General features: G+C 37.5%; 3 protein-coding genes across 3 annotated transcripts; 2 read left to right on the forward strand and 1 right to left on the reverse strand.

Annotated features, from left to right (window-relative positions):
* Nucleotides 1-4,444, reverse strand: LOC104089152 (uncharacterized). The gene is made up of 4 exons (XM_009593988.2): nucleotides 4,048-4,444; nucleotides 3,849-3,931; nucleotides 3,448-3,629; nucleotides 1-4 (listed from the first exon to the last, which is right to left on the reverse strand). Exons 1-4 carry the CDS (start codon nucleotides 4,442-4,444, stop codon nucleotides 1-3), a joined length of 666 nt encoding a protein of 221 aa, XP_009592283.2.
* Nucleotides 4,445-10,838: 6,394 nt separating this feature from the next.
* LOC117274930 (secreted RxLR effector protein 78-like) lies at nucleotides 10,839-11,279 on the forward strand. The gene has a single exon (XM_033654255.1). It carries the CDS (start codon nucleotides 10,839-10,841, stop codon nucleotides 11,277-11,279), a length of 441 nt encoding a protein of 146 aa, XP_033510146.1.
* Nucleotides 11,280-11,767: 488 nt separating this feature from the next.
* LOC138903072 (uncharacterized) lies at nucleotides 11,768-12,352 on the forward strand. Its single transcript, XM_070190986.1, has one exon. It carries the CDS (start codon nucleotides 11,768-11,770, stop codon nucleotides 12,350-12,352), a length of 585 nt encoding a protein of 194 aa, XP_070047087.1.
* The last annotated feature ends 984 nt before the right edge of the window (nucleotides 12,353-13,336 follow it).

Genomic DNA, 13,336 nt, shown 5'->3' on the forward strand with positions numbered 1-13,336 from the left:
CTATCTGCAGGCAACAAAGGACAATAGGAATTCCAGTTGAAGCAACAACTCAAACCATCAAGCTTGGCAACAGAACCATCGATGAGTATCTGAAGTAATTCAAAGGCATTTTTGATGGCTTGGCTGCCATACACAAGCTTGTAGATGATGATAGCAAGGTCATTAATTTTTCTAAAGGTTTGGGTCCTAAATACAAAACCATTAGGACTATGATACTTGGCAAAGCACTTTATCCAACTCTGAGTTAGTTGGTCACTTCCCTAAGAGGCTTTGATCTTGACGAGCGCAAAACACAATACAAATTTGATACTCGCTAGCCAAAGATAATATAGTATGATTAACGTCTCCACAGGGATTGGATTTAAATAATGCTATAGTTATTCCTGGTTTAACTGCTATCCAGGATGATCAAAACGTGATTAGAATGAATACGAACTATGATTAACTACTAAAGTAAGTAATTGATAATTGACTGCAAAGAACTAGAGATTAACATAGTTGGTTTCTTATCAATGTGAGAAATAAGGGCTTTGATATGACATGTGCAAGATTGTTATTCTGGATATGATACTGTTATATTTCACTTCTTGAGGTTCTATTGATTCTCAAGAATTCAATAGGTGATTAGCTTATACTTCCAATTTAGATTCCTCTCTCGGTTAAATCTAAATCTTTCAAATAAACTAATGTGAAGTGCGGTGAAACTTGCAAGAATCTATTTGTAGGAGTGATCTAAGAGAAACTTCTCACGAATATTTCTCAATATTAATTTAAAAGGTAACTCAAAAATCTCTCTCGATTACATCGAAGAATCACCAAAATAAACTAAGGCATACGTTGCAATAAGAGTCAATAAGACGTTTCTCTTCCGATTAAACACTACAAAGAATAAAATCACAACTATATTATATCTCCTCCAATAAATTCAAGCAATATAATTAAGTAGTAGTCAAATCTATAAACAACAACCAAGTCACCAAATCATGTCAAACCCTAAGGTAAACTACTCCATAATTATGGAGGAAGTCATCACAAATATAATTAAAGAGTGAGAAAGCATCAATCTAACGTTACAATCCAAACTCCTGTATTGAATTGATGGAAAGGTGATAAAATCCTGTGTCTTGTAGCCTCCAATGCTCTTCCATATCTTCCAAGGTCAAAAGTATTCTAAAAATTATATTTTTGGTATATTTATACCATGTAGAAACATGCCCGGACGAAACTATCCTTTCCAAGCCGAAGTAGAAAAAACACTCTATCAAATTTGCACATACGCGGCGTGCCTATGGAGAAATTCAGATAGTTGATTTTCACACTTTGTAGGAATTTTGTACTAGCGTCCTACGCCCCGCGACACAGCGCGCGATGCGGTAGTGCAGGTTTTCTAGAGTAATCTTTTTTTCTCACTTTTTGACTTTCAGACTTGGTCCTCGACCCCCGAACATGATTCCGACTTAATTTCTTGGGATTCTACTCAGACTTCAAAGCTCCAAAACATCCATATTAGCTCCAAACTTGTTTCTCCACTCGAAATCACATCCTACATAATATAACACACGTAATAAGTACAATATATTAGCAACTAGGCTTAAATACAATCAAATTGTAGTAACTAGAGTACAAAATGTAGCGAAAACACGAGCTCCTAGCCTTCCATCATCACCCCACACTTAAACCATTGCTCATCCCCGAGCAATCAAACTACACTTCACATAGAGATGACCTTTTCATCAAACAACTTCCCTAACCTATCATGCCAAGAATATTTACAACAAACCAAACACCCTATCATAACATCCTAGCCTTAAGACGCGACTAAAAAATACCACATATTTTTCAAAAACCCGCTCACTTAATCTAATATAGAGGCCAAAGACATTACATTTCCTTCGCAAATCATGTGCCTTCACACCAAAGATAGAGAATAATTCCACACACCATAAAAATTAGGAACAAATAGGAACTCAAGATAGAAAGAATTAACTCACTTTTAAAAATAGAATTCATGCGCCATAGAAAACGTACCATAGGCTTGCCCGTAGTGTAGTAATCTACTAATTTGAGCTCATTCAGTCAAGGATCAAGTAGGACTTTAATTGGTTGTAATATAGGCTGCGGGACGGGTATGATACATTTGGATATAATGACTACACCTCCCTAAGCACTTCAATACATATACGTTAACACATTAAATCCCACACTTGTGTTGAACCAAACCCCAACTTTCACAACATAATAACCTCAAGCTCTTGGTTTCTTTAAGCACATAGACGATGAAAACTACCACTAGCAAGGAATCAATTTCTCTTTATTGTTTCTTTCACTACATACACAAACCCTTTTTTCTTTTCAATGTCCAGAATGAGTTTTTCATTTAATTCCTTACATGTGGCTCTCACAAATTTTCAACTAGTGCACCTGTCTCCATTATTCTTAGTTCCACTCAAAAGCCTACCATACCTCTACTCAGCTCGTAACAAGCTCATAACAGTTTCAAGTGCTCACGAGAGTTAAAAGGTTCAAACAAATCATCAATTCAAACAACATGGATCAGGCTTGTAGTGTGGTTCCAAAGAAGTAGGATTACGGGCTGAAATAGGCTAATTAGGATACACAACAATTAGGCGGGTCATAACATATAATTGGCTCAACAAAGAATTATCTATATCACTTCCTAGACTGAACAAGACTACTATTTCGCTTTGCAAACACACGTGGTAAGTTCTATACATCAATTGACATACACAAAATATCAACAAAATCTCACACACTCATTGACGCATAACTCATTTAGGATCGGATTTATCCCGACTCTCTAGTCAAAGTAGTTAAGCAACATCAAAATCAAATAATTTTAGTCACTTATCCAAGAGCCAAGAACTAAGCCTAGGCTTCACGACTAAGGCACTCACTGGTCCCAAGGCACAACAAAAGTCAAGAACGACTATCTCCATTTATTACCATAGCACAAGACTTCACTATTCCTAATAAATGAAAAACTAACTACACCCAATTCAAACAAAACCTTTGGAAAAGAACCGCGGCACAAAAAAAAATCAAAGGGGAATTGTTACACTACCTAGAAAAAAAATAGACTTTGATCCCTCAAGAAGATAGTCGAGGAAATCCATCATCGGGTAAAGTTAATTTTTTTTTTCAAAAATAAAAACACAAGAAAACAAACATACATGTACATATTTACATCCCCCACACCACACTTTAAATTGTGTCATGTCCCTATGACATACAAATAAAAAGCAAGAGGTAAAGGAAACTCCCTTAATTCATCTAGTCCGGATCTGAATCGAAGTCGGTATCTCCTTTGCACGCCCAACCTAGTGCACACATCTATGTTGAGAGCTTATTTTCTTCCTTCTTTGGGCCCCCATTGCTCCTTCCATCTTGAAAACTACCCTTTCTTCCCCTACTCTAAGTATGAGTTACCTTTCCTGAATGTCTAGAATAGCTCTGCCAATAGCCAAGAAGGGTCTCCCTAGAATTAGAGGGATCTCCCTATTCTCTTCCATATTCACCACAATGAAGTCTACAGGGAACATAAATTTATCCACCTGAACTAGTATATCTTCCATTATTCCTTCAGGTATGATTGTGGTTTGATCCGCCAGCTGCAAGGACACATGTATCTACATGATTTCTCCAATCTGTCCTTCCAATTTCCTGAAAATAGATAGATACATACGATTAATAGAAGCACCTAAATCACATAAAGATTTTTCAAACTTAGTACTTATTAAAGAGCAGGGTATAGTAAGACTCCCAGGGTTTCCACACTTTTGAGGGAGCTTATTTTGCAGAATGGCACTACAATGCTCTGTGAGCTTGACCACAGATGTCTCTTCCACCTTTCGCTTCTTAGACCATATCTCTTTCAAGAACTTAGCATAGGCTGGCATCTGTGAAAGCACCTCTGTGAAAGGTATATTTACATGCACATGCTTGAGCACTTTTAGAAAAGCCCAAATTGTTTGTCCAGCTTCTCTCTTCTTTACTTCAGAGGGAAAGGTAGAGCAGGCATGTATTTACTCTCTTCAATCTCATCATTACTTCTTTGTTTTTCTTTCTTCTTCCTTGTTGGAACTTCATATTTGTTCTTCTTCTTCAGATTATCCTCTTGCTTTGCCCTCACTTCATTCCTATGATGCTCATCACTAATCTGCTCTCCTTCATTCTTAACTTGATTTTCCGTCAACTCCTTCTCTGCGACCAACGGATCTTGCAATATTTTTCCATTCCTCAAAGACACTACATTTATAGTTTTATTTGGATTCCTTTTGGTATCTGCAGAGAGGGTTCCTACAGACTTCTCGGATAATAGACTAGCAATATGCCCCACTTGCCTCTCTAAGTTTTGAATAACTACACTATGGGTTTTCAATCTCTCATCTGTCTTAATAATGAAAGCCTTAATTAGATATTCCATGCTAGACTGATTTGAATGTGGAGATATTGCTTCCTCTACTGATTCTGAAATCTTGAAGCTCTTTGTCCCTGGGGTCTCGGATTATTCTACTGCCATAAGTTCAGACTACCATTTGGTGAACTCTAAGAAAAGTCTGGGTGCCTCTTCTCCATAGAGTTAAAATTATTACCACTCTCGTGGTTTTCTATGTCAAAGCTTCCAACAGTATTCACCACTTTATCGGGAGCTGAGGCATGATACTCATGCGTTAGATGACCCATTCCACAAAAGTCACAAATGATGATGGTTGGTTCTGAACCTTGGCTAAGGTCAAATTTCTTATCTCTTTAGCCATGACGTCTAGCTGGGCTTGCACTGATGTGTTAGAATACACTTGATGAACCCTAATAGATTTTCTTCTATGATTACTCTCAGCAGGCTATTTGTTAGCATCTTCAGAGAGTTCATCAAGAATTGCAACAATATCCTCGGGAGTCTTCTTCATTAAAGGAACTCCAACTGTAGTGCTCAGGGTTCGTCATGAGGAAGGTGTCAAGCCATCCCAAAAGTCCTGAAGTTGCAGTGACAATTCAATCCCATTATGCTGACACTTTCTCACTATCTCTTTGAATCTTTCCCAAGCCTTAAAAATTGTTTTAGTGTCCTTTTGGCAGAAGTTGTGAATTTCCCTTATGAATTTAACTGTTTTTGCAGCTGAGAAGTATTTGTCAAGGAACTTATTAGTCATATATTCCCATGTCCTAATCGACCCAGCTGGTAAGCTACGAAGCCAATGTTTCGCGTCATCCTTCATTGAAAAGGGGAATTCCCTTAAGTAGACTACATCTTTTGACACTCCGTTGTACAGGAAGGTGGTCACGATTTCCTCAAAATCCATCAAGTGAGTTTTAGGATATTCAATCACCTTCCCTCTGAAGACACAATTGTTCTGGATAGTTTGAGGCAAGACTTGCTTCAACTAGAAATTATTCGCTGCTACGGGTGGAGGTCTGACACTAGACAATCCCTGATTGTAGACTGGTCTAGCATAATTACCCAATGCTATACCAGGATTGGGTACCCTATTTTCAAACTGGTCTTCAAACAAGGGTCGATTTATATTGAATCTTCAACCCCCACCATCTTCGATAATCTCATCAGCAACTCTACGGGCTGCCTCTGCTGCTATTTATGCAGCTTCTTGTTGTGTTGCCTCTCTTGAAACTAATTCTACTCTTTCGTCATCGTTATTAGCCATGTGTTCTTGGGTTGAAGGTTTCCCCAAGAACTTTCCAATGAGTTCTTTCTCTTTCCTCAACTGTCGCAGACTCTTTTCTACCTCTGGATTGTATGGAATCAATTTTTCTGAATAAGATCGAGTCATATACTAGAGAAGTCAACCTATTGCCTGCACATGGAAGAGAATACCCGTGAAGAATAAAATAAAATAGGTTCCTAAATTAGCACCAAAAACTATTTTGAACACTATTAATTGCCAATCCCCGGCAACGGCGCCAAAATTTGACAAGCGCAAAACACAACACAAAATTGATGCTCGCTAGCCAAAGATAGTATAGTATGATTATCGTCTCCATATGGATAGGATTTAAACAATGCTCTAGTTATTCTTGGTTTAAGTGCTACTTAGGATGATCAAAACTTGATTGGAATGATTACGAACTATGATTAACTATAAAAGTAAGCAATTGACAACTGACTGCAAAGAACTAGAGATTAGAAGAGTTGGTTTCTTATCAATGTGAGAAATAAGGGCTTTGACATGACACGTGCAAGATTGTTATTCTATATATGATACTGTTATATTTCACTTCTTGAGGTTCTATCAATTCTCACGAATTCAATAGGTGATTAGCTTATATCTCCGATTCAGACTCCTCTCTCGATTAAATCTAAATCTTTCAAATAAACTACTGTGAAGTTCGATGAAACTTGGAGGAATCTTTTGGTAGGAATAATCTAAGAGAAACTTCTCGCGAATATTTCTCAATTTTAATTTAAACAGTAACTCAAAAATCTCCCTTGATTACTTCGAAGAATCACCAAAATAAACTAAGGCATACATTGCAATAATATTCAATAAGATGTTGCTCTTCCGATTAAACACTACAAAGAATAAAATCACAACTATATTAAATCTCCTCCAATATATTCAAGCAATTAAATAGTAGTCAAATCTATAAACAACAACCGAGTCACCAAATCATGTCAAGCCCTAAGGTAAACTAATCCATAATTATGGAGAAAGTCATCACAAATATAATTAAAGAGTGAGAAAATATCAATCTAACGTTACAATCCAAACTCCCGTATTGAATTGACAGAAAGATGATGCAATCCTGTGTCTTGTAGCCTCCAATGTTTTCCCACAACTTTCAAGGTCAAAAATCCTCTAAAAATTGTATTTTTGGTGTATTTATACTATGTAGGAATGATACTGGACGAAACTATCCTTTCCAAGCCGAAGTAGGAAAAATACTCTACAAAATTTGCACATACGCAGTGCATGGCACACCGCCCCATGCACACGCCTGTGGAGAAGTTCAGAGAGTTAATTTTCACACTCTGCAGGAATTTTGCACTTGCGCCCTGCACCCCGCGGCGCATGGCGTGGCGCAGTAGTGCATTTTTCTAGAGTAATCTTGTTTTCTCACTTTTTGACTTTCACACTTGGTCCTCGACTCCCGAACGTTATCCCAACTTAATTGTTTGGTCTTCTACTCAGACTTCAAAGCTCTAAATCATCCATTTTAGCTCAAAAATTGTTTCTCCACTCTAAATCACATCCTACACAGCATAACATATATAATAAGTACAAAGTATTAGCAATTAGGCTCAAATACAATCAAATTGCAGTAACTAGAGTATAAAATATAGCTAAAACACGAGCTCCTAGCCTACCATCAGATCTCAGAGAGGATGAAGGACATGATTCACAACAGGTGAGTCATAATATGGCATTTGCAGCATAAAGGACATACAACAACAGAGGTAGAGGAAATTTCTCAAACAAGAGAGGTAACATGAACTACAACTCTAGGGGTAGAGGCTTTAGGCCTACTCGTGAACAACAATCAAAACTCTCAAGGATCTGGAAACGTTTCTAAGGACAGGAAACCTCAGGATCACCAGCCTACCAGATATGTGGTAGGAATAATTATACTGCAATAAAGTTCTTCTACAGGTGGGACTTCTCTTATAAAGCAGCTAAAGATCTGTCACATGCTCTTGCTAAACTCAATGTGAACAATCAAAGTGGTGGAGATAAAGCTTAATACTTTAAATTAAAAAAATCTAAATATTTCTAGCTTTGCTCTCGGCGTAGGTTATGCTAACCTACACCGACCCGCGGTTACCATGGCTAGGAAGAGAGGAAGTCCTTTTAAAAACCAACAGCTCATAACCATAGGAAGACCTATTAGTGCAAGCATGATTGCAGACACCATTGAACGTGGTAATACTCAGCAAGTCGTAACTCCAATTAAGGATCAATTTTCGGCTAGGTCACTTGAAGTGGGAACGACTAGTGGGAATACCTGTGCTTCTAAGAAATTGGTTCTGAGTCCAAATCCCTCGATAAATCAAGGAAGCCCCATCAGAAGCGATGAGAAATCAATTTCACCAGAGAAATGACCTAACACGGAAATTGAGAAGAATCAACAACGACCGACATTTTTAGCACCAGTGAAGGAGAATCTGATCGATGTACCATGGGCGAAACTCTTTACTGGAAATCGATCTGCAAAATATGGTATGCATCTAACCTATATTTCTCCAGAAGTGGTAAATGGTCAATATGTCATAAATTTAGACAAAACAGAGGTGGAAAATGAGACTGAAAAATGGAGGAAATCTCTAATTGTCAATATAATTGGGGACGTACCTGGTTATAATCAGATGCATATGTACGTATCTCAAACCTGGAACACAGTTACTGAACCTGAATTATTCCTCCATTAAGAGGGATACTATATTGTTAAATTCCAAAGCTTAGGTGACTTGTAGGATATCTTGTATGGAGGGTCATATACCATAAATAGTGGGCCAGTCATCCTCAAACAATGGACCCCGGATTTTTATTTTAATACTGAATTCCTGACAAAAATCCCATAATGGGTAAAATTTCCTAACCTTCCTATGAATTGCTGGGGCATAAATTCCTTGAGTAGGATGGCCAACACCCTGGGCAACCCTATATTTGCAGATCAATGCACTACTAAGCAAACTAGGGTGTCTTATGCTAGAATTCTGATTAAGGTTAGTGTCACTAAGAAATTGCCTACTTAATTTACAATTAAATATCCATCTAGTAGACAATTTCAGCAGCCTATAGAGTTTGAATGAAAACTAGAGTACTGTTCTGAATGCTTAAAGATTGGCCATGATTGTGGGAAGAAGAAACATGAGGGACAGATAATGCAAATTCAGAGAAACAGAAGGCCTAAACTAGTTCCAATGTGGGTACCAAAAGGTCAACAACAACATACAGTAGATCAACTAAAACAAGGGCAACTATAGAAAATAGTGCAACAGGCAGATATCAACAACATAGCCAAAAGGGAAAATGCCATAAATGCACTTGAGAAGAATGCAGATGGGGGATGGATACAAGTTAAGTCAAAAGGTATGAGTAGTGGACAAAAAATACCAGAGCATCACTCCACTAACAAACAGATGGAGAGATCAGACTTAATGAGAAATTTTGAGACTAGGCCAATCTATGAAGGCGTGTCAACAATAAATGGATTCCAAGCTTTACCTGAAGGGGAACAAAGAGTTGTAAATGCTAAGCCTCTTGATATATGAGGTGGTAGTAGGTTAGCTCAATGACCTGGTTATTTTGGAATGTTAGAGGGATCAATAAGAGGTATAAGCAGAAAGAGCTAAAGCAATACCTCAAAGACAATCATATTAAAATACCCGCTCTTTTAGAAACTAGAGTAAAAGAAAATAAAGCACAACATATAGCTAGCAAGGTGGCTTCTAACTGGGAAAGACTTTCTAACTACAAAGATGCAAGAAATGGCAGAATATAGGTGATCTGGGATCCTAAAATGTATGCTATTCAACATGTCAAAGAGGCAGCTCTACTAATTCACTGCCATGTCACTGGTATGTAGAATGGAATGAGTTGTTTACTTACAGTTATCTATGGCTTTAATACAGTTGACCAGAGAAAAGAACTGTGAGATGATTTGCAAGGCTTGGTTCCTAAAAGAAATACTCTTTGGCTCTTATGTGGGGATTTTAATGCTGTTTTATACCTACAAGACAAACAAGGATGTCCGGTTACCTTAGTAGAATTGCAAGATTTCACAAAATTTTACAACAATTTACTACTCAATGAAAATCCATGGAGAGGTGAATATTACACATGGACTAATAAATAATAAGGAGCAGACAGAGTTTATAGCAGACTGGACAGAGAAATAGTAAATGATGAATGGATGGTACAATATGGACATTTAACAACTGTATTTGTAGAGCCCTATATTTCAGATCATGTGGCCATATTAATACCATTTAGACCCCCCAAAATAAAATTAAAGTACCCTTTAGGTTCTTCAACATATGGACATATCATATAAACTTCAGCCAGATTATAGAAGAAGAGTGGTATAAAAATGGAGCAGGTGGGAAAATAAAAATTATATGGCTGAAACTGAAGCACTTGAAACCCACTTTCAAACAACTCAATTTTGAGGAGTTCAAAGGATTTGCTAAGAAGATCTCCAAATCTAGGGTCACATTGAAAGAGGTCCAACAAGAAATGTAAACCAATTACTCTAATTCTTTGGCTGATCAAGAGAAGGTGTGCCTGCAATAACTAGAAAAATAGTCATTGATAGAAGAAAGTGCTATGCAGCATTAATCTAGAGCTACATGGATCAAGCTGGGAGATTCAAACACAAAATACTTCACAACTGTGATGAAAGAAAAACAGCAACAGAAGCAGATTTTGGAAATCACCTCTTTGATAGGAATGAAATTGTAAGATCCTAAAGCTATCAAAATAGACTTTGCTGATTTTTACAGATCAATGATGGAATCAGCTGCAACTACTTTACCTGGAGTCAACATGCTGGTGATGAGAAATGGACCTAGACTGTCACATCTTCAACAGCTAGAATTGTGTGCCACGGTAACTGATACAAAAATCTATGAGGCTCTATGCTTAATTGGGGATCACAAAGCTCTTGGAATTGATGGATTTAATGCTGCATTTTAAAAAAAAAAAGCACGGCATGTCATCAAGGATGAGGTGTGTGAGGCAGTGAACAAAGTTTTCACCACGGGGGTCCTCTATAAAGCCATTAATTGCACTACACTAACTTTGCTGCCAAATATTGCAAATCCAAATACTGTGAAAGACTATATACCAATAGTCTGTTGCACAATGTTTTACAAACTAATTGCTAAAGTCCTAGATGGGAGACTTCAAAAAGTCATGAGCTACATCATATTAGAGGCACAATCAGGTTTCATCCCTGGCAGAAGGATAGATGACAACATAATTTTGGCTCATGAGTTGGTCAAATCATATATGAGAAAATATATATCCCCTGGATGCATGATCAAGGTGGACTTACAAAAAGCTTATGATTCTGTGGAATGGGTATACCTTGAACAAGTTTTAGAAGGATTGGCTTTCCCTGACAAGTTCATAAAATGGGTAATGGCATGTGTCAGAATAGTCAATTACACTATCTTGCTTAATGGAGAATTTGTAGAACCTTTCAATGCTGCTAAAGGTATGAGGCAAGGAGATCCAATCTTCCCCTTCCTCTTTGCTATTGCTTTGGAGTATCTGAGAAGACTTCCCCATGAATTGAAATAAGACACAAGATTCAAATATCATTCTGGATGTGGGAAACTACACATTACTCATCTGAGTTATGCTAATGATTTACTACTGTTTGCCAGAGGAGACACAGAGTTAGTGTAGAGGCTACATGCTTATTTTTCAACATTCTCAGCTACTTCTGGGCTACAAGCTAACTTAGAAAAAATTGTTATATACTTTGGAGGAATGAAAAACAAAGTTAGAGAAGAAGTTTTTCAGTTGTGGGATACTCTCAAGGACAACTTCCCTGTAAATATTTGGGGGTGCCACTGGATACAAAGAAGTTGACTATGATACAATGGCAGCCACTCATCAACATAATAGTGGCAAAGATAACCTCGTGGACAACACAAAAGTTATCCTATGCTGGAAAGGTACAACTAATACATATAGTACTATTTGGAATCCAATCCTACTGGGCTCAAATTTTTCCCTTACCCGCTAAAGTGATTAAAGTGATTGAAGCTTATTGTAGAAGCTATATGCGGTCTGGTGGAAATGAAGTCACAAAAAAAGCTCTCATTACTTGGGACAAAGTCTGCTTACCTAAGTCTATGGGTGGCCTTAATATGAGCAACCTACAGGTGTGGAATGCTGTTGCTATTGCCAAAACATACTGGGACTTATCTCACAAACAAGACAAATTATGGATCAAATGGATACATGCCTTCTACATTAAAGAACAGAGTCCAAAAACCATGCCTATACCAAAGACTGCAAGCTGGATGGTGAGGAAAATTCTGAAAGCAAGGGATGTTATTAGTCAAATCCAAAGACAGCTAGATGCTAAGAAGAGTGCTATAAAACAGATTCATCTCCAATTGATACCAAACTACCCAAAAACTAGCTGGAGGAGTTTAATGTGTCAGAATGCTGCTAGACCTAAAGTTATTTTCACTATGTGGCTGCAGTGTCAATGGAGATTATTGATTGTGGACAGACTTAAGAAATGGGGACTTCATGTGAATGATATTTGTATACTATATCAATCCAGTCTAGAAACAAGTGACCATTTGTTTGCTGAATGTAATAATTCTAGAAATCTATGGGGAAGACTGACTCAGTAGGCACATCATCAGAACACAATGTGTAGTACATGGAATGCACACCTCCAGTTTGTTTGTCAATACTCCAAGGGTAAGACTACACCAGCTAAACTCCTCAAGATGATTTATGCTGAGTACACGCATGTACTGTGGAGGGAAAGGAATCATAGGATCGTTGAAGGGATTACCGGAGATCATACTAGCCTGGCGAGGGAGGTTGCCTGCATGTGCAACTTTAGAGCAAATAATAATGTAAAGTGTTTAGTACTACAATACTACTTCTAGATGTGATCAGTTGATAGGAACATGGTTTAGATACATTGGTAGGTATAGTCTTTCTGTGTATCTTTCTTTGAGATCTAGCTTTCTGTGTACCAAAAATAAGGCTCACTATATGAATTATGGGGCAAATACTCACATGACCAACAATTCAAGTAACCTATCCAACCTTAAACCTTACAGTGGAAATGATAAAATTGTAGTAAATAGACAAGAACTGGATATCACACATGTTGAAAAAGGAACAATTTCTGCTTTAAGGATGAGTGAAATTCTGGCAGTCCCTAAACTCAAAAGGAATTTGTTATCTGTAAGTAAGATTACTAGAGAAAATTGCTGCTCCATTGAGTTTTATGAATCATCTTTTGTTGTAAAGGACAATAGGACAGGGAAACTAATGGCCAAGGGTGCTAAAAGAGGAGAGAGATATTCCTTGAAGGTGGACAACCTGCTTGCTTTGAGTGTAACACAGACAAGGAGGAGCTCTAGTGATATTTGGCATGCCAGACTTGGGCATCCAAATTCTAGGTCCTTAGAAGTACTTAGTAACAATAAGTGTATCAATGTCATATGTTGGAATAAAACTCCTACAGTTTGTGTTATTTGTCAAATGGGAAAAGATTGTAAACTACCGTTCAAGTTGAGAAATAAAGTTGAGAATGAACCTTTATTGAAAATTCACTATGACCTGTTCCTGTTGAATCTTCCCAACATATGAAATATTAT

The sequence above is a fragment of the Nicotiana tomentosiformis genome, chromosome 12, assembly GCF_000390325.3.
Source record: "Nicotiana tomentosiformis chromosome 12, ASM39032v3, whole genome shotgun sequence".
In the NCBI taxonomy this organism is placed as follows: Eukaryota; Viridiplantae; Streptophyta; class Magnoliopsida; order Solanales; family Solanaceae; genus Nicotiana; species Nicotiana tomentosiformis.